The sequence below is a fragment of the Canariomyces notabilis genome, assembly GCF_033297395.1.
Source record: "Canariomyces notabilis strain CBS 508.74 unplaced genomic scaffold N656scaffold_27, whole genome shotgun sequence".
Taxonomy (NCBI): domain Eukaryota; kingdom Fungi; phylum Ascomycota; class Sordariomycetes; order Sordariales; family Chaetomiaceae; genus Canariomyces; species Canariomyces notabilis.
Window position 1 is genome coordinate 424,241 of NW_027041849.1, and position 24,824 is coordinate 449,064.

General features: G+C 54.4%; 10 protein-coding genes across 10 annotated transcripts; 7 read left to right on the forward strand and 3 right to left on the reverse strand.

The window, feature by feature from the left end:
* Nucleotides 1-316: 316 nt before the first annotated feature.
* On the reverse strand, nt 317-5,403 carry N656DRAFT_801306 (ABC transporter; the record flags this gene model as incomplete). Its single annotated transcript, XM_064818107.1, has 16 exons — nt 317-485; nt 541-770; nt 813-999; nt 1,055-1,795; nt 1,873-1,923; nt 1,993-2,064; nt 2,137-2,260; nt 2,313-2,672; nt 2,728-2,890; nt 2,978-3,652; nt 3,706-3,752; nt 3,809-4,042; nt 4,100-4,379; nt 4,438-4,658; nt 4,715-5,255; nt 5,320-5,403. 16 exons carry the CDS (start codon nt 5,401-5,403, stop codon nt 317-319), a joined length of 4,179 nt encoding a protein of 1,392 aa, XP_064666773.1.
* Nucleotides 5,404-7,809: 2,406 nt separating this feature from the next.
* Nucleotides 7,810-8,932, forward strand: N656DRAFT_783506 (uncharacterized protein). Its single transcript, XM_064815972.1, has 2 exons — nt 7,810-8,299; nt 8,388-8,932. Exons 1-2 carry the CDS (start codon nt 7,883-7,885, stop codon nt 8,610-8,612), a joined length of 642 nt encoding a protein of 213 aa, XP_064666774.1. The 5' UTR covers nt 7,810-7,882; the 3' UTR covers nt 8,613-8,932.
* A 58-nt stretch (nt 8,933-8,990) lies between these two features.
* N656DRAFT_716616 (uncharacterized protein) lies at nt 8,991-10,248 on the reverse strand (the record flags this gene model as incomplete). The annotated part of the gene is made up of 2 exons (XM_064812146.1): nt 8,991-9,411; nt 9,497-10,248. The coding sequence occupies 2 exons, from the start codon at nt 10,246-10,248 to the stop codon at nt 8,991-8,993; spliced, it is 1,173 nt and encodes a 390-aa protein (XP_064666775.1).
* A 1,666-nt stretch (nt 10,249-11,914) lies between these two features.
* N656DRAFT_674085 (uncharacterized protein) lies at nt 11,915-12,211 on the forward strand (the record flags this gene model as incomplete). Its single annotated transcript, XM_064810465.1, has 1 exon — nt 11,915-12,211. A coding segment is annotated over one exon (297 nt), but the record flags the coding sequence as incomplete, so codon positions are not given.
* A 596-nt stretch (nt 12,212-12,807) lies between these two features.
* Nucleotides 12,808-13,465, forward strand: N656DRAFT_361663 (uncharacterized protein). Its single transcript, XM_064809385.1, has 2 exons — nt 12,808-12,840; nt 12,927-13,465. Exon 2 carries the CDS (start codon nt 13,085-13,087, stop codon nt 13,376-13,378), a length of 294 nt encoding a protein of 97 aa, XP_064666777.1. The 5' UTR covers nt 12,808-12,840; nt 12,927-13,084; the 3' UTR covers nt 13,379-13,465.
* Nucleotides 13,466-15,946: 2,481 nt separating this feature from the next.
* On the forward strand, nt 15,947-17,082 carry N656DRAFT_771349 (uncharacterized protein; the record flags this gene model as incomplete). The annotated part of the gene is made up of 4 exons (XM_064813852.1): nt 15,947-16,027; nt 16,138-16,315; nt 16,386-16,558; nt 16,588-17,082. 4 exons carry the CDS (start codon nt 15,947-15,949, stop codon nt 17,080-17,082), a joined length of 927 nt encoding a protein of 308 aa, XP_064666778.1.
* Nucleotides 17,083-17,704: 622 nt separating this feature from the next.
* Nucleotides 17,705-18,911, reverse strand: N656DRAFT_792134 (ribosomal protein L22; the record flags this gene model as incomplete). The annotated part of the gene is made up of 3 exons (XM_064817043.1): nt 17,705-17,844; nt 17,908-18,816; nt 18,854-18,911. The coding sequence occupies 3 exons, from the start codon at nt 18,909-18,911 to the stop codon at nt 17,705-17,707; spliced, it is 1,107 nt and encodes a 368-aa protein (XP_064666779.1).
* Nucleotides 18,912-19,350: 439 nt separating this feature from the next.
* Nucleotides 19,351-21,066, forward strand: N656DRAFT_848127 (uncharacterized protein; the record flags this gene model as incomplete). The annotated part of the gene is made up of 2 exons (XM_064819291.1): nt 19,351-20,272; nt 20,336-21,066. The coding sequence occupies exons 1-2, from the start codon at nt 19,828-19,830 to the stop codon at nt 21,064-21,066; spliced, it is 1,176 nt and encodes a 391-aa protein (XP_064666780.1). The 5' UTR covers nt 19,351-19,827.
* A 601-nt stretch (nt 21,067-21,667) lies between these two features.
* On the forward strand, nt 21,668-23,288 carry N656DRAFT_760321 (uncharacterized protein; the record flags this gene model as incomplete). The annotated part of the gene is made up of 2 exons (XM_064813213.1): nt 21,668-22,122; nt 22,227-23,288. The coding sequence occupies exons 1-2, from the start codon at nt 21,997-21,999 to the stop codon at nt 23,286-23,288; spliced, it is 1,188 nt and encodes a 395-aa protein (XP_064666781.1). The 5' UTR covers nt 21,668-21,996.
* A 321-nt stretch (nt 23,289-23,609) lies between these two features.
* Nucleotides 23,610-24,777, forward strand: N656DRAFT_771353 (uncharacterized protein; the record flags this gene model as incomplete). The annotated part of the gene is made up of 4 exons (XM_064813853.1): nt 23,610-24,145; nt 24,180-24,499; nt 24,600-24,649; nt 24,718-24,777. Coding segments are annotated over 4 exons (966 nt in total), but the record flags the coding sequence as incomplete, so codon positions are not given.
* Nucleotides 24,778-24,824: the final 47 nt, after the last annotated feature.

Here is a 24,824-nt window from a genome sequence, read left to right on the forward strand (position 1 = left end):
CTCTTATCAACGCCGGTGCCGGAATGTACGTCCTCGTCATCTTCTCACTGGTCTGCTGTTGAGTTTAGATATTGTCCGAGTCTTCCTGGGAGATCCGAACACTAGAGCTTGGCCCCTTGCTCCTCCCCCTAAGGCCCCCAACCAAGGAGAGCACTGCGGCGTGGGATGCTTTGCCAGACCGAGTCGCTACTATTACTCGAGCTCGCAAGCACTAGCCGGACCCTTAATGACCAAGCCTCAAGCAAACCGTTGGGTCTTCATACCAGTCAGGTCGTACACGACCGGTACAGCTCCGCGAACCGCGTCTCCTTAGCCATCAGCAACCGGGGGTCGTCAAACTCGAGCAGCCCTCTCCGTTCTCCATCAATGCCACCTTGTCGTATCGCGTCACATGTAGCAGCTTGTGCATCACGGCTATCACCGTACAACCACGGAACTTTGTATCAACAATGTCCTGCATGATCGTTTCGGTCTCGGCATCCACGCTACTCGCTGTCAGCAAGTTTTCTCGGTTCCCCAAAAGGAATTCGCACTCCGTACCTGCTCATGGCCTCGTCGAGCACCAAGATCTTGGACTGCTTGACCATGGCCCTAGCAAAACAGAGGAGTTGTTTCTGGCCACTAGAGAACGCGGCAGCATCTGCCACCTTGTCTAGGCCGCCCTGGGCCTCGACGAGAGACCACAGTCCCACCCTTCTGAGTGCTCTTTCAATCGTGTCATCCGGAGCGACGTGCAACGGATCCACATTCGTGCGGATAGTTCCCGGGATCTAAAAGGGATCCTGCGGGACCACGTTGATGAGATGACGAACGGCGCTGCTTCGTAGGTCTGAGATGTCGACATTGTCGATGTAAATCTTGCCATGATCCACGGTTATCATCTTTAGTAAGCTTAGGATGAACGAGGTCTTGCCATTACCCGAGCGGCCACAGATTGCCACATGTTGACCGGGTAGAATCGAAAGCGAGACATTCTTAAGGACTGGCTGATCATCACCCCTGGCATTTGTTCAGTAACACGAGTATCACGGCAACTTCACAGGGGAATAATCACCTGTAAGAGGCAGTAACACCATCAAACTTGACCGCGCCCTCTGGTGGCCAGCCAGGGGGCGCATCTCCATTCTTGTCTTTCTCCTCTTCCGACTCCGTCTCCATTACGAACTGCTTGACTCTCCTCACGGCCCCGACGCTGGATTCCAGTTTCGTCCAGCTATCTATGAGCCTTGCAAGAGTTTCGCTGAAGCCAATCACCACGTTCAAGCTGACACCAATGCTGCCAGCGCTGAAGCTATCGTGCCAGGTAACGACTACCGCAACCAGAATCACGGTGAGCGCCGCGACGATCATGTTCAATACGAACGCTAGCCAAGTTTGGACGCAGCTCTTGAGATACATTGGACGCTGAGAGGTGTCGACATGTCCAAAGTTGCGCTCTCTGTGCTGCTCCCGCCATCCGAAAGCGCGTATCGTGGATGCGCCGGCAACGGTCTCACTGAAGTGTGTGTACAGAGGAGCCTTAGCTTCGATGTCCAACAGGCGGACTTGGCGCGATGTCTGGAGATAGAACCTCTGGAGCAGGTACACAGCGCCTCCAAGGAGTGGGATTGCTGTCCCGAGATACTGCGAGAATACTGCAAGGACGATCACCTTGGCCAGGATAGAGACGAGCGCTTCGTCCGAGTTCAGCGAGCTTCTCAACGGGTTATGGGGCAGGAACACGAACATACTTGACGTGTTGTTGACCATTGTAGCAGGAAGTTCCATGTCGATGAGCTCCATGTCTTGGCTGAACCTAAAATATGTGGTAGCGTCAGCTAGTTCATACCTTCGAGGGACAAGACCAGCCGAGGGTCAGAGCCCGGGACCTACCTGTTAAGAAGCTCGCCGCTGTCGGTATCAGTGAAGAAGCGGAGTGGTGCCCTAAATGACATCGCGTTAGTACGACGTCGCCATGTATTTGGAGGACGGGGGCAGATCATTTCGACTTACGAGAAGTTCGCTCGGAGGAGCTGCGAGTGGAAATTGGCGGCGGTGTTGCTTATGACGGACGTGAACGCAAACCTTGCACGAAGCGCTCATCAGGATCAGAACGTACGTGGAGACATGGAGTCACGTCAGAAATGCGTTGCTCACCAGGCAGCCGAAGCAGCTCCAACCGTGCCCAGAATACCTAACATCGCATAGATGCCCATGTATAGACCGACGTCCCGATTGGGCTGCTTGATGTTGGCCTCTGACGACCACATGATCCAGATTGCTGGGGGTGTGTTAGTTGCGAACCATCTCCGTTCGACATGTGCTCGACCTACCAGAAAACTCGGTACAGAATATCCACACGACGACGGCAGCTCCATAACAGAACATCGCTGCGTAACCTGCATTCGTCAGGTAGTACTTGTAGATCGTAAAGTCGGCTTTCTTCCGGTTCCCATCTGCTGGGGTCGCGCGATCCTCGTCCGTCGTACCGGGAGCCATAAGCTCTCTGGGTTGCGGCTTCTGCTCAACCTCATCTTCACACCGATCCTCCGAGGTATCATGATGCGAGTCAAGACGTATTTGTAGTTTGTCCGCAGTGTCCCTATCATGCAGAACAGTAGCGGGACGAGTAATTTCCGCAATCTTGCCGTTTCTCAAGACAATTACCCTATCTGCCAATGCTATAACTTTACCTGTGACATTGTTACCATTAGATTAGCCGCAGCGTTCGGGATGCGATTTCCGTACGGTTGTAGGAAACTACCACCACGGTTGTGCGAGCGTCGCGCAGAACGCCCTGCGGGCCCAGCAGGAGAGACGATACCGTGTCCGCAGTCTGGGCGTCCATGCTGCTGAAGACGTCATCAAGAATAACGAGCTTGTGCCTCGAATAGATGGCTCGCGCAAGAGCCTGCCGGGAGAAGAGGCATGTCAGCAATCCTTGGTGTAAAGGGGCAAGGAGGATTGATACCAAGTATGGCATCCAGGTTGTACTTACTACTCGTTGCTTCTGGCCACGGCTTAGATTGAGGCCCCGGCTCCCCATTCGAGTGTCATCTCCCTTTGGCAGCTCCGCTATATCGGGATCCAAACCACAGATAGTCTTAACGGTCTGGTACCACTTATCGTCCAGTACCGGAGCCCCTACGATGTTTTGACGGATAGACGTGTTTTCGAGCCAAGGTTCCTGAGAGCAATATGCAACACCGCCAGCCCTGCTTGTTTTCCAAGTGTTATTCCGCGATGCTGCAGTTGTGGGCGTCATCTCGCCAAGTATGGCCTTCAGGAATGACGATTTCCCGCTCCCGACGGGGCCGACAACAACGGATATAGTCCCAACGGGAAACTCCACGTTCAAGTCAAGAAGAGTAGGATAATTTCCTTTATCCCAAGCAAAGCTTTCGCCTGAGATGGAGATTGCTGTGTACTTCTCCCGTAATTTGTCGCCATCACCGGCTCGCTTTAGAGACAAGTGGTTGGCATTTGCCTCTTCCTTAACGTCTCCCACGTCGGTGCTTTGCCCTTGGGTGTCAAGATCCGAGTCTAGGCCGTAACTGCAGTATTCATCAATCCTGTCGAAGCAAGCGAGACACTGTACGACCTGTGGCAGGACCTGGATGAACACGATGACGGGGGTGGTCAGCAACGAGACCAAGGCGACCGATGTAAACGCCTGTGCAGGCAATAGCGTCTCGCTTTTCCAAAAAAAAAAACTGAGATGATGACATAGATGACGAAGGTGACTACGGGTGCTAGGTTGATTGGGGTGAGCGCTGGACGGTAACGTTAGTGATTAGACTTGGCGCCTTCCAGAGGTTCATGGCCGTACACAGTGAAAGCGTGACAACGAGCAGTCGTCTAAACGTGCCCGATACGTTGATCTCGTCGGCACGTGAGGCTTGAATGATACTGCAAGCAGCTTGCGCGAGCCCTGACATCTTGACCGCTTTCATGTTACTCAACATGCCCGCAGTGATCCGAAGTCGGGCCTGGACTTTCTCGATCCACTTGCTTTGCGCGGTCCGGCTCATTAACGAGATCTTTGAGGTAGCGCCGACAAACACTAAGAACATTCCGACACGGTTAGCTCGCCGCAAGCGAAGAAATCGGACATACTCACCGAGAACCAGCACGATAGGAGCAAGGCAGGCCAGCGACAGCTGCATTCCAAGAAGCCAGCTTGCGATGGCAATGTCGAGAACCGACGCCCACACCTCATGAAGCATACCCATGCCGCCCTTTATACGCTCGACATCCGCGCCAAGCAACGCAATGGCAGTCACATCTCCCATCTCGGCTTCTCTCGTCTCTAACGTCCGCTGATACACCAGCGCAATCAGCCCCCCTCTTAATCTGGTCGTAAATCGGATATTTTGGTAATGGTAGATTGAGCTAGATACCTGGGGATGAAAATTAGATAGGGCGCAGTAGACGAATCTGCCGAGGACACCCACTGACCGCAATGCCTACAGAGACAAGAGCCCAGGCAGCGATAAGGCCCCTGCCGTAGTTGGGGTCCGGATCAGACTGTCCCACAAGTGTCACGGTAGCGTTGATGAGGAGCGGCTGGGAGAAGGTGAAGGCGGTGAGGCACAGCCTGGGGATGATGGGCGACGTGAGCGAAAAAAAAGTAGCACTCAAGGCAAGCCCGAAGGAGCTTGTGGCGGGCCCGTATCTACCTGGCGCAGAGGGTTAGACTGGCTCATGAAACCAGGTTGGGAATCCGCGTTCTCACGTTTCTTCCATTTTGAACGAAGTGTATCCCCCAGAGCGGCGGAATGGAGCTTGCTGTCCAGAGGAGGCAGATCATTTACAGAAATGATCCGAGAGTAGCCAAGCCGGAACGTGGAAACGAGCCATGTGAAGCAGGTCCTTATCCAGAATCCGCTTACTTCCTCTGGAGCGCAAGGGCCCTTGGCCGGGTTTGGGGTGGCAATAAGATCGTCAAGTTTTTCTGCTGACTCGTAGAGCAAGGCCAGGGAGGTGAGAACGAAGGAAGTGACCATCAACGCCGAGACCGCGCTCTGGGCTGCAAGTAGCCATAGAGTGCGGACCCGGGCAACACCGAGAATCACGGCTGTGGAGAAATAGAGACTAAGCAAGGTAGACGGGCGGGATGCCCGTTGATGGTCCAGAAACACCAAGACTAGTGCTGATGCCGTAGCTAAGGAAGTCAATACTTCGGCAGCAATGGAAGCGGGCGTATGCGTCGTTGGGTTGGCGACACGCAGAGCCAGGAATGCGAGTTGCACGGCAAGTAAGCTACAGAGAGTGACCTAGCAGGCAGTTGGAACGTCAGTTTGATGGGTTCATCAGAACTCGTCAGAGATCGCAACACACCAATTTCCAGGCGAGCAGCCCTGGGCGAAGCGAGAAAGCAGCTGATCTCTTGAGCAGCCTGACAAGGCGGCAGGGCGTGAGCATGAGGAAAAGGCCGGCAGGTAGACAGGCGAAAATCACTTCCTCGAAAAGCAATGTAAAGTCGAATGAACGGCAATTTGGGTTTACTCGTGGCCCAAAAGACCTGTCCGCGTCGGGCGAGCAATTCATATCTTTTCACGGATACCGTACTCGATTCGTGGAAATTGGAAAGCAGGAGCGTCCGTCAGACCGCGCTTCGAGGAACGCGACGTTGAAGTCCGTAAGGAAGGGACGACTTGTAGAGGTGCAAATCCAGGGATCTGATCACGTGGTGTATGTACCGTAAAATCTCGACAAATCCGTCCTCTTCTACTGCGCGGACCAAAGCCAGGCGACGTATCTCATGGCTCAGTCCTCTTTGGCATCCCAACTGTAAGGTTTGAACCACTGCAGGCCAGTTGCAAGCCGGCTGCCTGGGATTGGTCGGTTGGCTTGGGTACGCGCAGTAGAAGAGGACGGATTTGTCGAGATTTTACGGTATGTACATACAACCAGGAAGCAGGAACTCACCTCAGATGTTGGAACTTGGACGTCTCGCCCCTGGGGCGTGCATCGCTTCGCGCTTCAAGGTCCCTTCCCAAAACGGAAAGTGGCTCCCGTGAGAGAAATCCACATACAGCCCAAATTCTTTAAATCCGCCTAGTTGACCATTTTCTGGACGATGAGGGAGCTGTCGATTGAAAATTACCCTGCTGGTATCACAAGAAAGAGACTCGGCACCGCCCGAAGCAGACAACGGGCCCGCGGCGGCCTCAAGTTTTGGTCCGACCCCACATTCTGTGACGAACATGGCAACGAAACTCGTTCCTTCTCGCCGTCCGAAGGCATTGTTCCACTTGAGAACGGATGCCTGCCCACTCTTTACATGTAGGCTTATATGGCCTCAGTGGCTCTGCTTCGGTCGAGCAAAGGTTCAATTTCAACCTCGTCTGAGTCGTCTCCGTGGGTACTAGGTACTTCAGCTGATCTAGATGATAGATCAAATACCGACTTTTGAACAGACATCATCCCCTTACCGTCGATCCTTGCTTGAATTATCCGTTTCCGCAAGTTGGAGTCGTGGAGCCTGAACAGGTGCCTTTAGGGACTTGAATGCACCCCCCGGCCATTCTGTACAGGACTGCAGGGTGCGCTGGTGCAGTCAGAGGGTCTAGGAGCTCAGGAAGCCATGCAAGCCCTCGAGACGGGTTCCAACTCCTCCGGCAAACGGCGGCTAGACAACGTGAAGCTCGGTTTGAGCATTTTGCACATCCTCTAAGTGGATAACAATTACGGTATGCATCATGGATGTACTCGTTCCTTTGAGACTCGCGAGACTAGTTTCGCTGCCGGATCCCGTCATTCCCCCCTGAAGACGTCGTGCTCGGAGGCTACAGTCTACCTTGTTCGCCGTCCACATATAAACGAGAAGTTGCCCAACTCTGTTATATGACAGTTGGATAAGCTTTGTACAGTAAGCACCACACATGTCATCAGCAGCTTGTTTATATTGCTTTATTAGCCTATATGTGGCCTCCGCTTCAGCTCTCTGTTCCGCAAGCTCTCTGATCAGCCCCACATCCTCTCCCTCCTCACTCCCCCCTCGATACCTACATGGGAAGTAATTAAGGATGTTGTTGCCCGCTAGCTGGTAACCCGGTTCTCGGCCCTATTCATTCTATATCGCTTATATCTCGACGGGTGTCTTTCATCCTGCCCCGTGTGTGGCCGGCCCTGGGTAACTCACGAAATCAAGGGAGATCTATCGAACTCTGACTGGATAGAACGGAGAAGCGGACACCAGGAAGCGGGCTTTGATTACCTGAACTCTCGGCAATCTACCCGCGCATGAGGAGACTCAAACCGTTACTCAACGCAGCGGCGGGCACTTCGGCCCTTTCGAAGAGATACAGCAGCGGGTTCTACAGACTAAAGGTAACTAGTCAATGTCTGTAACGTAACGTCTGTCCGCCACTCTCGTGTCAGCTGAGGACCTAACAGTTCGCAGCAGCAAGGCATGCAGGATCCCAAAATAGCAATACTCAAGGCTACCTAATATATGCAAGTGAATTAAGTTGAGTGTGCTGCCATCCAGAGGATTGGGATCTTAATATCGCTGTGATATTGTAATGTCCTGCCATTCCACACCGCCATCCTCCTAGAGTCCATCAAGGTCAGGAGAAACGGCACCGAGGAGGAAAAGGGGCTGAAGGCAATGCTACGATGGCTTGGATCCCGTGGCAAGAGTCATCAATCCGATATTGACTCGGGGAGACATTCCGATTTACCTCTGCTTCAGGATGGGCTGGACAAGAATAGAAGGCTCAGGGTTGATCGCTCTCAGGAGACACATGGAAGATGCAGAGTAGAACATGGCATATAAAGAGGTGCTGTTACTCCCACCGGGAGTCTGCTTGAATCGTCAGACGCAGAGCCTCTTTCCGAGTCGCTGATTGAGCGTGCCCTGCACACGAACCTACTACTATTACTAGTACTTGCTACGATGAAGCTCTCCAACCTCCTCCCCCTCCTCACCCCCTTAACCCTCACCTCCGCCCACCCCAGGCCGCGACCGGTCATCATAGACGACAACCTCCCCGGTGGTCCCTCAGGGCACGAGGTGGAGATCGTCGGGCTGGCGTTTGCCGGGTCCGGGTGCCCGGCGGGGACCGTTTCGGGCCAGCTGTCGACCGACCTGACGACGCTGACGCTGCTGTACGCCGAGTTTGTCGCCCAGGCGGGCAGCGGCATCTCGCCGTCCAACTACCGCCGCAACTGCCAGCTCAACGTCAAGCTTCGCTACCCGCAGGGCTGGCAGTTCTCGGTCTTCAAGGCCGACTACCGCGGCTACGCCCAGATCCCCGCGGGGGACACGGGGACTTGCAAGGCGACGTATTACTTTTCGGGTGATTCCCGGCAGGTGAGTTGCGGGATGTTGACAATGATAGATACAGCGCTGCAGTCTGTTGTGTGACTGACCACGCCACTCGACTGTTTGATGTTCTTAGATCTCATCGACCATGACCATCCGCGGCCCGTACGACGACAACTACCTCAAGACGGACCAGTTCAGCGTCGAAAGTACTGTGTGGTCGCCATGTGGCGTTGAGGGCTTGCTCAACATCAACTCGGAGGTCCGGCTGTCGCCCATGGATGCCGTTAAGCCGGCCTTGATGACGGTAAGAAGCCCCAGAACTGTTAGTGTGAGGTGGAGGCGTTGCTCGGGTTCTTGATACGGGTCGCTTCATGTTGTGAGCATCCGACATTTTTGTTGAGTACACTTGAGGAGTGGTAACTGAACGGCATTTCCTTACTGTTGTGCTGCAGGTCGACTCGACGGATCTGCGGTTTACCCAGGTCCACTATCTGCAGTGGCAGAACTGCACGAAGTAGGCACTGTCAAGAGTCAGCGCGTGAGTGCGAGGAGCACTGGGCTTTGATTGGGTTGTAACGATGCGTGTGAGGCAGGCCCGAGATTGGGGTACTGCAGTGGCATAGGATGAAAGCATGCAGATCAGGCGAGTTAGCTCCATACCGCCAATATATCCTTGCCCTAAAGGGTTACGCTATCTTCCATCGCTGTGCAAATCAGGGTTGTAATCGTGGAGATGCTATTGCTGAGGGGCCGTCGGGTACTTCCAAACCATCCATGCGATCCAGATCTGAACGCAGCCCCACCCAATGCTGACTATCCCGACTAATATCGAGATAAGGAGAGCCAGCAATGCAATGAAGAGGGCATTTCTGTCGTTACTGTGCCGATGAAACCAACATTCAAGCTTATTTCGAGGCGGACGACTGCTCATAAGCCGATGTAGATGGGCCATGCGCTTTTCCCAGTATACCAAGCGGAACCCCTGAGGAGGGTTCCGGAACACTTTGTAACCCTCATATTCTGCGCACGCTTGGTCGAAACTCCGCTTCTCGATGAGCTCATCCAGGATTTCAGCCGAATCAGGGTCAATGGATGGAAAGATCACCGCCTGGAGGGTGTATAGTGTCTCGACCAGGAGTCGAGGTGGAAGTGTGCCACTGAGATGTGTGTTAGTTACCTTAGGGTAGCTGACGGAGAACACTTGGGTCCTAGTAGGTTTCTTTGCCAACCTAGAGAACTCACCCCTCAAGGCTCTCTCTTGGACCTGTAGTTAGAGGGGCTTCGCTGCTCTCGTATCTGCTCAGATGAGCCTTCAAGAATGCAACGTGATGAAAGATGTAAAGTCGGTTCCGTCTTTCGTCGAACAGCAGATGCTTGTCCAGATGGTTCGTCGGTTGGAAACGCACCCCTAGGCGTTTCTGCAACTTGTGCGCCTTCAAGGCACGATAGTCCATGGCGGGTTCTTGTGAATTCGGCAGACTTGTTGGGAAGAGACGCAGAATGTATGCCTCCAGGGTCTCATTCTGCAGCCACGATGATGGCCGGTAGTCTCCAATCGCGAAATCTGCCGAATGCCACTCTTTCGCCGCCGGATCAACCATGAACATAGCCTGGACAGCCATGCTCACAGCCACGCTGCTATAATGGAGACCGGAGTATTTTGCCGTGGCCTTGTTCTTGTAATGCTGTTCAATGTCCCTCTTCGTGGTTGAGACGTTCGATTTGACGACACTAGCGGCGAGAAGGACGCAGTCACTCTTCATTGGCAGCAGGGAAAGTGAGGTGTTGCTCGTGAGGTGATAATCGTTGTTCCGCTGCGCGATATCGTCGTAGAACTTGAAGTACGCAGAGAAGTTACCTTCCTTTCCAAGAAGCTGCTGTGCGATCTCACCTCTCCTGAGGTGTTGGCGGCATATTGGTGCATCTCGCCTGCTCGTTGCGTTCACGACGCCATCTTCATCCAGCGGTTGAGGAAAGAGGTATGGAGTTAGCATATAAGGCAACTGCGAAAGACCTCAAAGCCGATCAGCGCCCGCGCATGTTAGGCGCCTCAACTGGAGGGAATGGAATGTGCAATCTGCCTTGGCGTACAATAATCGTCCTCCCATTCGCCGATAATATGCATGATGCCAGACTCTAGACAAAACAGTGGCAACTCCAAGCGCTTAGCGCTCAGCCTCACCACTGCACCTGACGTATCACCGTTCACCAATTCCGACATGGACATACCACTTGGTATACAGTGGGAGAGTGGCCTCTACTAATCTGTGCTCACCCCGGTTTGGAACCCCGTAAACTCAACGCAGTCGTCGTCACCTCGACTCTTGCTGTTACAACCTTGGAGCTACCCACCAGTGCCTACCCTACCTTACTTTACCGGCCCTAGATAACTGGAATTGATGTACATCTTTATTGAACTCGTCGACGCGCTACAATTCATCCCTCTCACTTCTTCCGAGGCACTAGACACTGCTCGGACTACTAATTTACGACGGGCAGCAGCCGTATTGGATCTTCTGCTGGCCGAGTTGGTCCGCCGGAATACTTCATTTTTGTGCGCAGTACTAGTAACCCACGCCGCCCCTTCGCACGGGTTTGATGGCTACCGGACTCATCCAAACCCTCTCATCACGCCTGGCTGGGGTATTCCGAATTTCGGACTTGTCCAAACATCTCAGCTGGTCGGGAAAGGATCAGACTCGGAGTCCTGCGCTTCCCGAGCAAGCGCCAACAACGGACTTGTCAAACCTCCGGACGTCTTCAGAAAGCTGGCCAGCACAGAATGATGAAAGTGGGATAGCCGCCCACAACTTGCACGACGGTGTGGCCATCCCGGGCCAAAGAAAGAGGATTTGGTATACAAAGACGGTTGAGAGTGCCCGTTGGAGCTGGGAGGCATACCACGCACACGCCGCATTCGTCATCATTGAACTTCAGAAAGAGGTTGAAATCCACCCCAGACTCTGTGACCAAGCTGACTACATAGTCTACGACTTGCGGATTGTTGGTGTATCTCCGGACGAAGCGCATCCTACCATCATTGTCAAGTGCAAGACAGAAGATGCAAGGCTTCTCCGGGCAAGGCTCAGTACTAGGTACGCTAGACGCAGGTTGAACTGCCAAATTAACAGAAACTACTGGCCCAACGACGCGGACTTTCCTGCGTTCAGCATAGTCATTCTTCCGAGAGACGCTGGCCCTCTCACCCGCATGGCCGCCGAAGATGTATTCTTGGCGCCTCGAGCCGACCAGCGGACGCTCTGTGGGGGGGTAGTGCATTTCCAGGGCCGCAGCGCAACCGTTGGGCTGTCTCTGAACATCGGGGGGGTTGACCGACTCCTTACGGTCGAGCATCTCTTCAAGCCTTCTTCATTCACTTCGGGCAGGGGGGGCGAAGGCCGAAATACACAACAGGACACCGACTCCGAGTCGGATTACATACTCCCCGGCCAGGCTACATCATCCCCTTCTTCCAACGGACGCAAAGCTGAACCAATGGTTAATCTGCCAGCATCAAGCGACTATCTGGATTGGAGCTTAATCGAGCCTACCACAGTCGCAGCCAAGACGATGGCACGCAATAAATTCTTCCCCTCGCCAAAGTCAGAACCAATCCAGCTACAAGGTATTGCCCAAATACGTGAGGTTCGCTATGGCCGGGTGCCGGTATACATGATCTCGAGCCAGAATGGCATGCGGTCTGGTGTCCTTCTGAGCGGCCTCGGCTACATCCCTTCAACAAAAGGCCGATATTGTTGTCTAGTCTGGACGTTGGTGCTAGCCTCGGGTGGTTTTAAGAAAGGAGAATGCGGGTCGATAGTTGTCGACAAAGAGACTTTCAGAGTCTACGGCCACTTGATTGGCGCAGATGAGGACCTTGGCTTCGGCTACATTGTTCCACTAGCGAGGACCATTGAGCAAATCAGGGAGGCCTTCAACACCGACCGTGTCTCGTTGTCAGGCATCTCCGAGCCACCAAGTCAGCTCAGGCTCGATCTCGGAGTCGACAGCCGTAAGGGCGGCCCTCGGATATATCGGCACCTTTCCATGTACCGGAGCACTGTAGCCTGGTCTTTTGTCTACGTTTTTCTAGTTTCATTGCTCATAACTTATTGGTCTTTCCGACTACGGCAGAAGTTACCGCGACTCTCGCATGATCAACCAGAAGGCGACGACGAACAGAGCCATTCGCAGCTCCCAATCTACAAGAGCCCTGCAGACGTCCTGACCTTGGCTCTACTAGTTTCTTCGCTCGGCCTACTCTGTTTTGTCGTAACTTTCGTTTCCAACATCATGGCCTACGGGTCCAAGCCGGTAGACTCGTCTCTCTTTGCGCATACGAGTACAAAAGCTCGCAAATAGCCGTCCGCCCCGGCCACGGAGCCTGAGAAAGTAGGCCAACCTCACTTCTGGAATACTCAATCTCGAGGCGTCCTCCGCCCTAGCTCTGGCTGGCAAGCAAGCCCGGGGCCTGGAACCATCCTTATATGCTTGCCTGGGGTTGCTGGTGGCATGACATCCGTTCAAGTTGCTGGTGCGTGATGGATCAGGGACCCGTTTAGAAGAGTACCTACGAAGGTCGCAGCGTATGTGAATCCTTATCAACCCCCCCTTTTACCCCCTCTCCCTTTATTGTGACATTTTCCAGGAATTTGACATTGACCGGAGACAGCTAGTTCATACCCGCCAGTTCTACACCTGAAAGCGGCCAAGACCTGGGCTGGCGGTGTCCCGGATAACCCGCCTCTGACCCCGGATTTCGAAGGCCGAAGCATTTGCTGGTGGACCACCACGACGATCATTCCCCCGGCGGTCAGGATCCAACAATTCATGGGGGAAGGCGGGAGGGTCCGGTACTGTGGCCTACCTACCCCATGCACTGCTGAAAGCATTGGACCCTTAGACTTCCGCACCGCGACCGAAGAGGCTGTTGAACGGTGCCCCCACAAAACTGCACACTCAGTGAAGGCCTACAACATGGTACCTCGGATACAGTCGGTTCTTTGGTTTCCTGTGGTTAGGACAGCCGTCATTCTTGCTTTCGTTGTGGCTTCTAGCTTTCTACAGCGCCGACCAACAATCTGGGGCGCCTGGGCCCGGTGTATCCCATGCATGGATGCTTGAGTACGGTGACATTTGTCATTCAGTTCTGCAGACGGCCCCGGGCCGTGGCGCTATGGGTGTCGTATGTGTTCACTGCTTTGGCACTGACGGCACTGACGGCCTCACTTGCTGCAATCGTGTTTCCAGGTCAGTTCACGAGGGGGACACAGTAATACCCAGTGTGCTAACTGTTCTGGAAATCTAGGTAACCGGCCCAGTTTGGAATTACTACTATGATCGGAGGTTCATACAGATGATACGGTTCAGCTATCCCTTTGGCCACTTAGACTCCAGGGTCTCCGGGTTCTACCACAACTACCTTTACGCGCCCCTATACTGGCTTCAAGAGCCATTGTACTGGACTGTTACCGCCGTCGCCATTGGGTGCTTTGGGCCAATCATAGTATTGGTTTTCGCGTTCTTCTGGTGGATCAAATCCGGACACATCTGGCGGCCGAGCGAACGAGCATATCACGAGATGTGGAATCGCTTGTACAACCTTCCAGCTAACACGGCGTGGCTACAGAGGAGGACCAATGACTAGGTCGTATGTTTATGATGTGTTGTTTCACTCCACTGCAATTCAGCCTGAGGTTCTCAAAGATGGTCACAAGTTGTCCATAAAACTCAACTCAACTTAGACAACTTAGAGACATTCAATGTACCTATCTTTTGGATTCTGATTCTAGCCGAGGAAACTCTTCAATGATAACGTCGGCGGCTTGGTGATGATTGGTATGACCGCGGTTACCGCACACAGTATGTCCTCCTTCGAACCGGGACATGGAGTATCGAAGCAATGAAGCCACCCCTGATAGCTTCAATGTCTAGCATCAAGACAATTCTAGGCGGGGCCATCACGACCTAAACAATAGAAGTACGACACACAACCTAGCTTGGCGGTCTGAAAACTACCCCAGATTGATAGCAATAACCGCCTTAACGTCTGCTTTCCAAGTTTGCCGTGGCAGGAATTACTTCCTTCAAGCCACTAGCGGCGCGCTTGCTGGCGCTTGATGATGCAAATAACGGCGCGGACGCCCTGATCTGTTTAATAAACCCCGGCACCCTGGCCCTGAAGCCCTGAAACCACTTAACTGCGGGGCCTGCAAGTCTTCGTTAGCTTACTTCGTAGCGCTCTCGCTGTGAACTGGGGTGATAATGACAACGCGAGAACGTCAATGCGAAAATAACAACTGAAGCAATTTGCGATTGGAGACTGAAAATTCCTAGACATAAATACATTGCCTAAAGGACTCAATGCCACTGCAAAGTGTATTCCTTGCTGTGGTTCATACTTGCCTTCGCCTGGTGGTTTGCGTTTACCCCTGTCAGTCGGTAAATTGGCGTGTATCATCCCCAAGTGCGCCACATTTTTGAGGAACACGAAGTCAACCACTTCGTGAGTGGTAACATTACCGTAAGTTACACGAGCCCTGAACTTACATTAGAAACATATAATCACAGCGTCACGAGCTGCTCTTCAACCGAGATCTTTGGCTGGCATAGAATTCTGTATGGGTACGAAGCACTGCTTGTCGATATTGTCCGGTAAGAAGATGAGGGCACCGATCCAGGAGCGGGATACATACTTTATATACTGAGCGGCAATGCGGCACACGCTGCCAATACCCCGGTGTTCCAGGTTGGCGGCACTTTCGTTCCGCTTTTCTATATCTGGACCGACGCTAACGTCGATGTGTTGATGCAGCCGAAGACGACGAGAACACGCAAACACACCGGCAATCTGCGCCTTCCTGAAAAGACATGGAATTGAACTCATCCAATGTCGCCGTGCCTCGATGGATAGCGACGTCATGTCCTGATGTTTCAATAAAGATCAGATCAGAGAATTGCCCATTTTCGTGAGCAAACATTGACAATCCCCGGAATTGAGGTGTGGCTAATTCTTGGCAGGGGTTCACCTCAATTCGAATCGAACGGGATCCGTGCCATCCATGATCCCATCAAGCAATGTGACGTTGATTACGTACAGTACGCTAGCGTAACCCTGCAGTCCCATCCCCTCCTGGAATTGAAGGAAATGGGATGAGCGTTCCCCAGATTGATACCCCCGTGTCCTCCAGCGTCCCTTCGACCACACGCTTCACGAGGAAGACAACCTCCCCCTCACAACTCCTCACGGAGTCGCCTTGCTTTCCTTCGTCCTGCTCTTCGCCCCGGGTTGGCAGTCTTCACTCGCTCTTGGTTTTTGTCAACAAACTGCAGCCCTCAACACTCATTTTTTTCCGTCAGCAGGAACGGCCCCTTAACCTTCGATTCTCTCACCAGCGATCGCTCATTTCTCGCTGCTTCCCACCACGACACGACAATCCTTTTCCCGCGCCTACACTCCTTACCCGATTCATCTGGCAAGCCCCGATATCCACCCGGCAACCATCTGATATGATCTCGAGTGCGCATCAATAACGAATCGCGCGCGCAGTCGGAATCACCTCTTCAATTGCTGTGCGGAACGCTCCAGTGTTACGGTGACGGACTATTCAGCTTCAACAATCCCTTCTGTAACGAGGGGCATTGGTTTACATTCGATCTGTTACTCTCGAGAAGATACTTCACCTTGCCACCATGTTCGGGATCTGGCGTTTTGCGCTGCTCTCCCTGGCGGCTGTTGTCAGCGCCCAGATGGAGAGCCTGGACCCTTGCGGAGTAGGTCTCAAAATCCTCTTCCCCAAGACTTGAGAGGGGACACATTGGGCTCGCCCGTCGCCTCAATCAGCCCGCTCCTAGCATGAGAAAATCCACTAACAAGCACACAGGTAGACTGCTACAACCAGGCCCTGAACAAGGCGGGCGCATTCAACTGCGGGGCGAATGACTTGAACTGTCTCTGCCGTGTCCCGGACTTTGGCTTTGCCATCCGGGATTGCGCCGAGGGAGCATGCCCGCCTGGGTACGCGCCCACCGTCACCAACTCGGCTTCTGCCATGTGTGCAAGTGAGTGACCTGTGGGCTAGAGTCCGCCGCTGAATCCTGTTGGACTGGACGCTAACATTGGTTGCGCCAGCTTTCACCGCTGTCCCTACCACAACCCAGGCTTTAACCACGACGACTCCGGCCCCGACAACAACTGAGACGCCCACCTCGGCATCTTCATCCTCTGAGACCTCCTCAACAACCAGCAGCTCGACCTCAGGCTCAACGGTCCGCACTCCCTTGACACCCCAAAGCCATGTTCATGTACAACGAGACTAACCCAGCCCCCACAGCTCTCAACATCCACCACCCCGGCAACAACCCCCACCACCACCTCGCCCTCAACCTTCAGCTCAGCAATCAAACCCTCCTCCTCCACCTCCACCACTTCCACCACCGCACCCGCCGCAACAACCTCACCATCAGAATCACCCTCCACCGGCCTAAGCGACGCAGCCAAAATCGGCGTCGGCGTCGGTGTCACCGCCGCCATCCTCGCCCTGATCGGGGTAGCAGGGTGTTTCTTCCTCCGCCGGGGCCGAGGACGGGGCGTTCTGGGCGGCAAGCCAGCCATGCCAAACCACCGGTACAAGATCTCAGCGCCCATGCCCAGCGCCGAACAGCACCCTTACACGAGCAACAAGAATAATAATTCGGAATGGGATATTGGCAGTGGTGGTGGGGGGGATGGGGAGCTGGAGATGAAGAGTCGGAGGTATGAGGATATGTTGCCGAGGCAGCAGCCTGAGGTGAGTGTGACGGCGGTGCAGCCGAGGCAGATGGTTTGAGATGAATATGAGGAGGGGTGGGAGGGGGTGGAAGGTCAGGGGAGGGGGAATATGCTGTGGTAAGCGTTCGGTTCGGTTCAAGTTCGAGTTCGACTTTGGTGGGGGCATGCTTCCAGGTTGGGGATGGGCAGGGTAGGTTGACAGCCAGCTCACCTGCAGTCTCATTGGCCTGCAGCATTTGGAGAGAAGGCTCTATTGCCAGCCCTTGCAGACGCCTGCATATTCAGGGCGCAACATTCTTGGATTGCGGACCGGTTCTGTCCTGTTAGTTTGAAAGGCCCTTGACGGGCTTTGGCGGTATGCTGCCTTCTCAATGTTCGGATGCTGGCGTAGGGTGCCGGAAGGGGAGGGGGATTGTTCTGCGAGATTCGTTTTGTCCTCAGTTGCCTGCCGAATAAGCAGCCTGGAGTGATGCTTCTATTTGTACATATATAACGCCAAGGTGGCAACGAGACTAAGAAGCGTAGGCAGGATCTCTTCTCATCCTGCTGCGCGGTTGTTACTGATACACGCCATGAGGCTTGGAGGTGATGTTCGTTCGCCCCCTCCGCTGCCGTCCGCCGATGATACTCTCAGTACATAACATGCCCAGGCCGACATGGCATCCAGCCAGAATCCACATCTACCAAGAGTAGTACTGGCGCTGGGCGGTGACGGGACGGTCCGGGAGATGGATCCAGGGCCCCTGGCGAAGCTTCTTGGCCTGGCGCTCCTCGTGCTCGCGCAGCCGTGTCTTTTCCTCCTTGAGGACGATCGAAATACCTAGAGTTTGTTTAGCTCATGTGTCACAACCACACCTCAAACAGCCGAAATACGGCAACTCACTCGTCGTAGGCTTATGCTTGTAAAAGATGCGGCCTCTGGCGCGGTAATCCGGCACGATGCCTCTCCACGGGCCGCGATTGACCCAGGCCTCAGCCACATACATCCGCGTCGGGTCTTCAATCGTAATCCACTTCCCATCCTTATCCTGAATCTTCACCGGCCTCGGCTCCTCAACCTCCTCCCCATTCTTCACCTTCTCCGCCCTCAGCGCCTCACCCAACCCCATCCCTCTCTCAACAACAGCCAAGTCCCTCGCCAATTCCAGCTGATACTTCACCTCCTGCGCCATCTTCTTCTTACTATATCTCATCTGCACCAGCGCGTCCGAAACGGTCTTGCCCTGGATCTGGCGGGCCAGATGCACAAGCTTCTTGGTGCTGGTCGCGAGCCACGGCGAGCGGGCCGTGATCTGGCGCTCGGTGCGGGCGATGCGCGCCGCGCGGGGCTCCTTGCTGAACGGGTTCGTCCCGTGCTGCACCTGGCGGATCACCATTTTCCGCTCCCACCGCACCCGGCTGCGCGGGTCCGGGTCGACGGCCCGCGCGAGATGCTCCTTGACGAGCGACACGCCCGTGAACGTGTACACGCGTGGCTTCTTTTTAGGTTTTCCCGGAGTAGAGGGCTGTCCGGCGGCGGTGGTATCTGGTGTGGAGAGGTCGTCCTGGAACATTGCCGGGGCTTCGACTCGGCCGGTCAGGCGGGAGAGGGCGGACTGCCGTGATTTTTGGGAACCGCCGATCTGGTCCTCGAGCGAGTTCTCGGTTTTGTTCTTGTTCTTGCGGCTCCAGAGCCATTGGTTTGGGGGCGTGGTGTGGATCGGACGGGCGGCGCCAACCGCGGTGCCATGGGAAGTCGGGGCGACGGACAGGGACTGCAGCGCGGGAAGGAGCGAGTTGGCCGAGGGCGGCGCTGATGTAGGGTTAGTGAGATCAATTAGCAGAAATACAGTGATGGAACGACTTACCGCCCCGGAGCAGCCGCCGTGACGGCATACTGAGGCTCATGTCGGCTTTGTGGATAGCATGGACGTTTTGGTTGGCGAGTGTTGGAGGTGATTGAATTGGTCCGGTGAAAAATCAGGGCCGGCAAGTTCCGACGAACTCTAACCGAATCGGGCTCCACTATCAACATCACCGGTCACAACTGCCCGTACACCAGCAATTGCACTTTGGTTACTGGAAGATTTACATTCGCAGCGTCCCCATCTCTTCAATATCTTCATCTACTTAAATTATGGAGGGCAACTCTACACCTTGTACCAGGCTGGATCAGCAATGCAAGTTACAGTTGAAACCATCATCCACAAGGCACCGGACCACGCCGTAAAACCCCTTTTATCACTCCATACTCTATAGAGTGCTCGAGGAAACGGATGCCAATTGTGGTTATAAGAGTTTGGTAATACGCGCAGGACTCAATTGGAACTTACCTCCATATGTGACAAATCGCTGACCCTGTGCTGGATAAACTGCCTTGATACCGTCATGTGGTGTACAGCGACTTGTTAGTTGCCCGGTTTCCCAATGGCGACACAACTGCTGGGTAGAGTGGCACGAATGGTGTTATCAGGTTGCAGCCGTATTTGTGATCGTGAGGTCTGCGCCATTGTCCCTCATGATTCTCTCGACGGCATTTCTCTCGTCGAGGTGCGCAGCTCATGTTCAATGTTTCTAGCAGACCCAGTGTGCGCAGCTCAGTCGAGTCTCAATAAGTCAAGTGCCTTGGAAGGGGCAAGTGCGGTTTTGCGGTTTTGCCCTTTTCATCTCATCTCTCCTTAGAAGGCCACACAATATTTTCTTGAACGAGGTTTTCCGGTTCAGAATTCCTCCCCATTGCCAACCACAGAAACCCTCATGCCAACGCTTCCCTCTATCCCTTCTTCACTACGATCAAATCCATCCTGACCCTCAGCTTGAAGAAATGACGATTCTCCCCTTCATGGCATCGAAGCCTTTTCTTCTGCTCCCGCTTCTCTTCTGCCTCGCCTTGTCGGCGTTCAACCCGACGTGTTACTACCCGAATGGCACCGTGGCAAAAGATGCCGTGAGTTGTTGGCCAGGCGCCTACGAGCCGGTATATATGTGCTGCAAACCCGGCTCCGTCTGCCTTGACTCCAAGATCTGCGCCGACCAGGTCTCTAAGGACATGATGAAGTACTACCGCGGCACCTGCTCCGATCAAGATTGGCGAAGCGATATCTGCCCGCAGTTCTGCAATGTTGGCGATCGAAATCTTGGCGCCATGCCGGGAATTGCATATTGCGGAAACGTCGGGGACAAATTAGGCTGGGAGTGTGAGGGCGATGCCAGCGAGGACGATGATGCGAGACGGGAAGGCTGTGCACCACCTGATTATATCGTGACCGGTACTTATCCCCTGGCGCAACCCATCTTTCCCAACACGGGCGAGTGCTGACTCGCGGTTTCAGGGTCAATGAAGCCATATGCCACTGCAGGCGTATACCCCGAGTCCGTCTTGAACCCCAAGAATCCAGCAGAGGAACACACAGCCGGGGAGGAGAGCAAAACTTCCTCAGCGAATCAAGCTCCAACAACTACTGCTGCCTCAGAGCCTAAAACTTCGCAGTCAACGTCAAAAAGTCAGCGTGCAGTCACTTCGACCGTCAAGACGGAGACGGAGACAGTGGTGGTCACTCCCACTACGACCGTGCTGGTCACTGTCACTCCAACCGTATCGGAAAGCGTAGTCAGTGAGACGGAGACCACGACCATTTCGACGACAACTACCACGTCCATTGCGGCAACCAATACCAATGCCATTGAAACGACAGCGACCCCAGCCACTGAGACAACCGATCCCTCGCCCATCGCAACAACGGCCGGACAAGATGCGGCCACTTCACCCACAGCGGCACCGTCAAGCGCATCACAAGAGTACCATGCGTTGGCAGTACCGATTGGCGTGGGAGTCGGAGTTGGTACGACCGTGGTGCTTGCCGCCGGGGCCTTGGGCTTCTTCTACTACCTGCGAAAGAAACGGGGCGGCAGGGGCCTGGGCCTGGCCCGAGCCGAGTCCCCTCCGCCCATGCACGACGACTTGTTTGCGGTTCCAGACCATCGGGTTCCTACGATTCCGCGGATTTATCACGAGGTCAAGACGCCCGAGCCTGGAGGGACGATGAGGTTTGAGTTGGTTTGAGGGAGGAACACTGAACAAGGGATTTGGGAATGGGGGAATGGAGGATGGAAAGCCCAAAGTGTTCCAAGTGGATTTTGAACTCTCGAATGGGCTAACGGGGGTCATGGTCACAAATAAACTCAAGGGTCTGAGGATCTGAGATAGATGGTGCATACTTCGTACGTTGTGCCTAATTCTGGCAGCGCTTCGCTAGTGCGTTCTCGAAATACATTACCTTAGGTATGACACAATAACGGCGACGGAGCGAATCGGCTGTGGTTACATGCAAGTGATCAGAGCGAAAGTCCAGTCCGATCTGGCCAGTCGCGGGCAAGAGTAATCGTCATCGATGCAACCCAAAGGCAAGCAACAAAAGTCCCATCCATATCAATGTACGACGTAAGCTTAACTAGACCATCATCTTTAAGCGCGTTGGCGTCGAAACAAACGGCAAATCGGTGCCTCGCGTCTTGGCGGAACGGCAAAATCGGCGCCTCGCGTCTTGGCTCGTCTTGGCTTTCCTCGTCAATCGGCGCTCGCGCTCGAGTGCTGCCGGTCCAGTCACGGCGCTGGGATTCGTCGGCCAGGCCTTTTGCACCGGTCGTGCTGCCTCACCCATCCACGATCCCCCGTTCCGACCCCGAACCACAAGTTCTCAACTTGATGCAAATCTGCATGTAAGCGGCTTGATTAATTACACTTTTCAGTGCGATGCAACGGCTCCGTCTCATGCCAGGCACCCGACAGCCCGGCTCGATCAACCTTAAAGTTGCTGTCATCCCACCTTCTTTTGGCCGCGTTTTAATTCACTCCTGCAGCCATGCAGCCTTTTTCCTGTCAGTTCAAGCTCAAGCGGGCTGGCCCGAGTTTTTGACGACGTGACCACACGGCTACGGCTACGGCTACGGTATTGCCGATAGGAAGTTTGAAAGCGGATAGCTGCAGTGGTGCATGCTGCAGCTGAGGCTGCTTCCGCGCGCTGCCAGACGTGAACAAACCCGATCTGATCTCGCTGCAAGCCACCAAGCCACGCTTCCGCCTCGCAGCACGCGGCCCGTCACAATCACCATGTCTTCTGTAACTCACCCCCTCCCGTCCCTCTATCCCAGTTCAACCTTTCAACCCTTACCACCGCGCCTACCTTAGGTACTGTAGCTAACATTCCAACCCGGTATATCTAGCCCGGAACCAGCACCCCACCAGCCGGGACTCCACCCGGCACCGGCGCCGTCTCCGCACCAGTCTCCGGCCCTCCGTACCCACCAGCAACAGCGCAAGTCGGCGGCGTCCCCACCCCGGTTCCTGACGCAGCCGTCTCAGGCGTGCTCCTCGCCCTCTTTCTAGCCGGCGCGGCCGTGCACATGGCCATCTTCCAGCGCAACCGACGAATCAAACACAAATTCATCTTCTCGGCGCTGCTCTTCTATTTCTGCGTTATCCGTGCCGTCGCGCTGACGCTGCGCATCGCCTGGTCGGCCACGGCCGCTACGCGGGGGAATGTTTCGCTGGCTATTGCCTCGGGGGTACTTGTTTCGGCTGGGGTGTTGTTGTTGTTTATTGTCAATTTGATTCTGGCGAGGAGGGTGTTGAGGGCTAGACTGCCGAGGGTTGGGTGGGGGGGTGTGGTGGGTTGGGTGTGGACGTTTTTGATTGGGAGTGTGGTCGCGGTGTTGATCATGCTGGTCATCTGCTTCGTGCACTCGCTTTTTACGCTGGACATGTCGGCAAGGGAAAAGGAGAGGCAGGTGCTGCTTTTTGCCGGGGTGTATTTGACTGTTATGGCGTTCCTGCCCGTGCCGGTGGTGCTGGTGGCTTGGTTCGTGCCCATCATGATGGCCAGGCCGGGAAAGAAGGGACATGAGCTGGAGGAGTTTGGCACGGGCAGGATGGGGACCAAAGTTGCGCTGCTGGTGGGCACGTCGCTGCTGCTTACGCTTGGGGCCGGGTTCAGGGCGGCGGTCAACTTTGTGCCGCGCCCCCCCACGCAGCCGGCGTGGTACCACTCCAAGGAGGCGTTTTACTGCTTCAATTTTGTCATTGAGGTCATCGTGGTGTACGTGTTCGCCATTGCGAGGTTCGACCGCCGGTTCCATGTGCCTGATGGCAGCTCCGGTCCGGGGGATTACGCCAGGGGCGCAGGTGTTGAGTTGGGCGGCATTATGGATTCTTCGAAGGCCGAAAGTGCCTTGGGAGCTTCGGCTGGGGAGGAAAGCTATGGCGGTTACGGCCATCCGAGGATGTAAGCACAGCAAGCGCTTTGTTTCTGTTGTTGCGACAGCCATTCGCGCAATGATCTCTACTCATAGAACAATAGAACATACCCATATGATTCAGCAGTCTGCATACTGAACAGTTGCACTGGCCATAGCCTATTCGCATTTCAAAGGACTTCAAGTTGCCATAGTCTGGTTCGGACTCTGTGGCAACAAGGACATTGCTCAACGAGAACATCCAACACGGACTGTGCTATAAAACTTCAATCCAGTGACTCGTTGGCCTCAGGATGGTCATCGGTCGCTTCATCAATTCAACCTTTATACTTCAGGGAACCACCGTGACCGACCATGGCCTCTTCCGAGTCGTCTACCCTGAGTCCACCGGCACGGATTACGGCTCTGACCGATACAGACCGTGAATTCATACTGGCCTGGCATCTTCTCAATGAAGCATCTCAGATCTGCAAACCCTGCAAGGCATCCATCATCGTGGCCTTTTGGGAATCCCTGAAGCAGGACGGCCGGGAGGTACAACTCACAGCCCAGCACCTCGCTCACCTTGAGCTGCTCCCCTTTGAGACGCAGTTGCGGATTGACATCGCTCTCTATCAGGACCTTATCCGATACGCCAAGGATCCTGTGGCGTTCGAAAACCGGTGGCGACAGCGCTGGATGCCCATGTTTGAGGCCGCCATCGCCATCACGGCGGTGCCCGGCGCCGAAGAGTGGATGACCAAGCTGTGGTGTGCCTGCGCGGGCATGTACACCGCGAGAGATGTCGAGCTCCAACGCGAGTTGGTTGGGCTTGACATGTACAACTTTGAGAGCATGCACGTCCGTCGTCTCTTCGTTGGATCTGAGCCTTTCCTTGGGGATGCATGTGTGTGCGTCGACCGGAATTGGCTAGGCAGGGAACAGGACGAGGACGAGGAAAAAGTGCCAGGAGGTTTTGGAAAGCTATATTGACCCGCGAACTCTGAGGGTTCACGATTCAGGCTGTGACTCGGAGGATCCTCTGCCTCTGGCGCCAACGCTGACCATTTTCCAGGCCTGGGATTTGCAGCAGTCCCCAGATAGGTTGAAGATGGCTCTGGGCAAGGTTGGCCGGGATGAGGCGGAGCAAGCTGTAAAGAAACTCCAAACAAAACTAAACGAGTTTGAAGTGATACTGCTGCGTCTCGACCGCCCTTTTGTCGAAGAAACTCAAAAAGGCACTGGCGCTTCAAGTGCCTCCACTGGTCAATCTTGCCGACCTAAACACTCCTGACGGTAGGTCGGTGCCTAAGGTACATGTACCTATAGATTGATGTGCTCTAACTAAGGCTGCCCTTGACCGAGGTGTGACTCCAGACTGGATACCAGACACGGCAGCTCCTGCACAAGTCGGGGTAAGCAGTAGAATGTAGGCGCCCTGATACTTATACTTATTCAAATCATGATTCTCTTCTTGCTCTAGAACCTGCATCCCATCGCAAGGCCAGACGTGACAAAGTCTACACTCTACAGTACCTGTGAGGTAAGTACCCGTAACCTTACCTCTGACATGTAGTAGAGCTTTCACTT

Excerpts from the sequence above, each read along its gene's own strand:
- N656DRAFT_361663 (XM_064809385.1), top strand. The coding sequence starts at position 13,085 with ATGGGGGAAGGCGGGAGGGTCCGGTACTGTGGCCTACCTACCCCATGC.
- N656DRAFT_783506 (XM_064815972.1), top strand. The coding sequence starts at position 7,883 with ATGAAGCTCTCCAACCTCCTCCCCCTCCTCACCCCCTTAACCCTCACC. Across the intron at positions 8,300-8,387 it reads TTTCGGGTGATTCCCGGCAG|ATCTCATCGACCATGACCAT; the intron begins GTGAGTTGCGGG and ends TGATGTTCTTAG.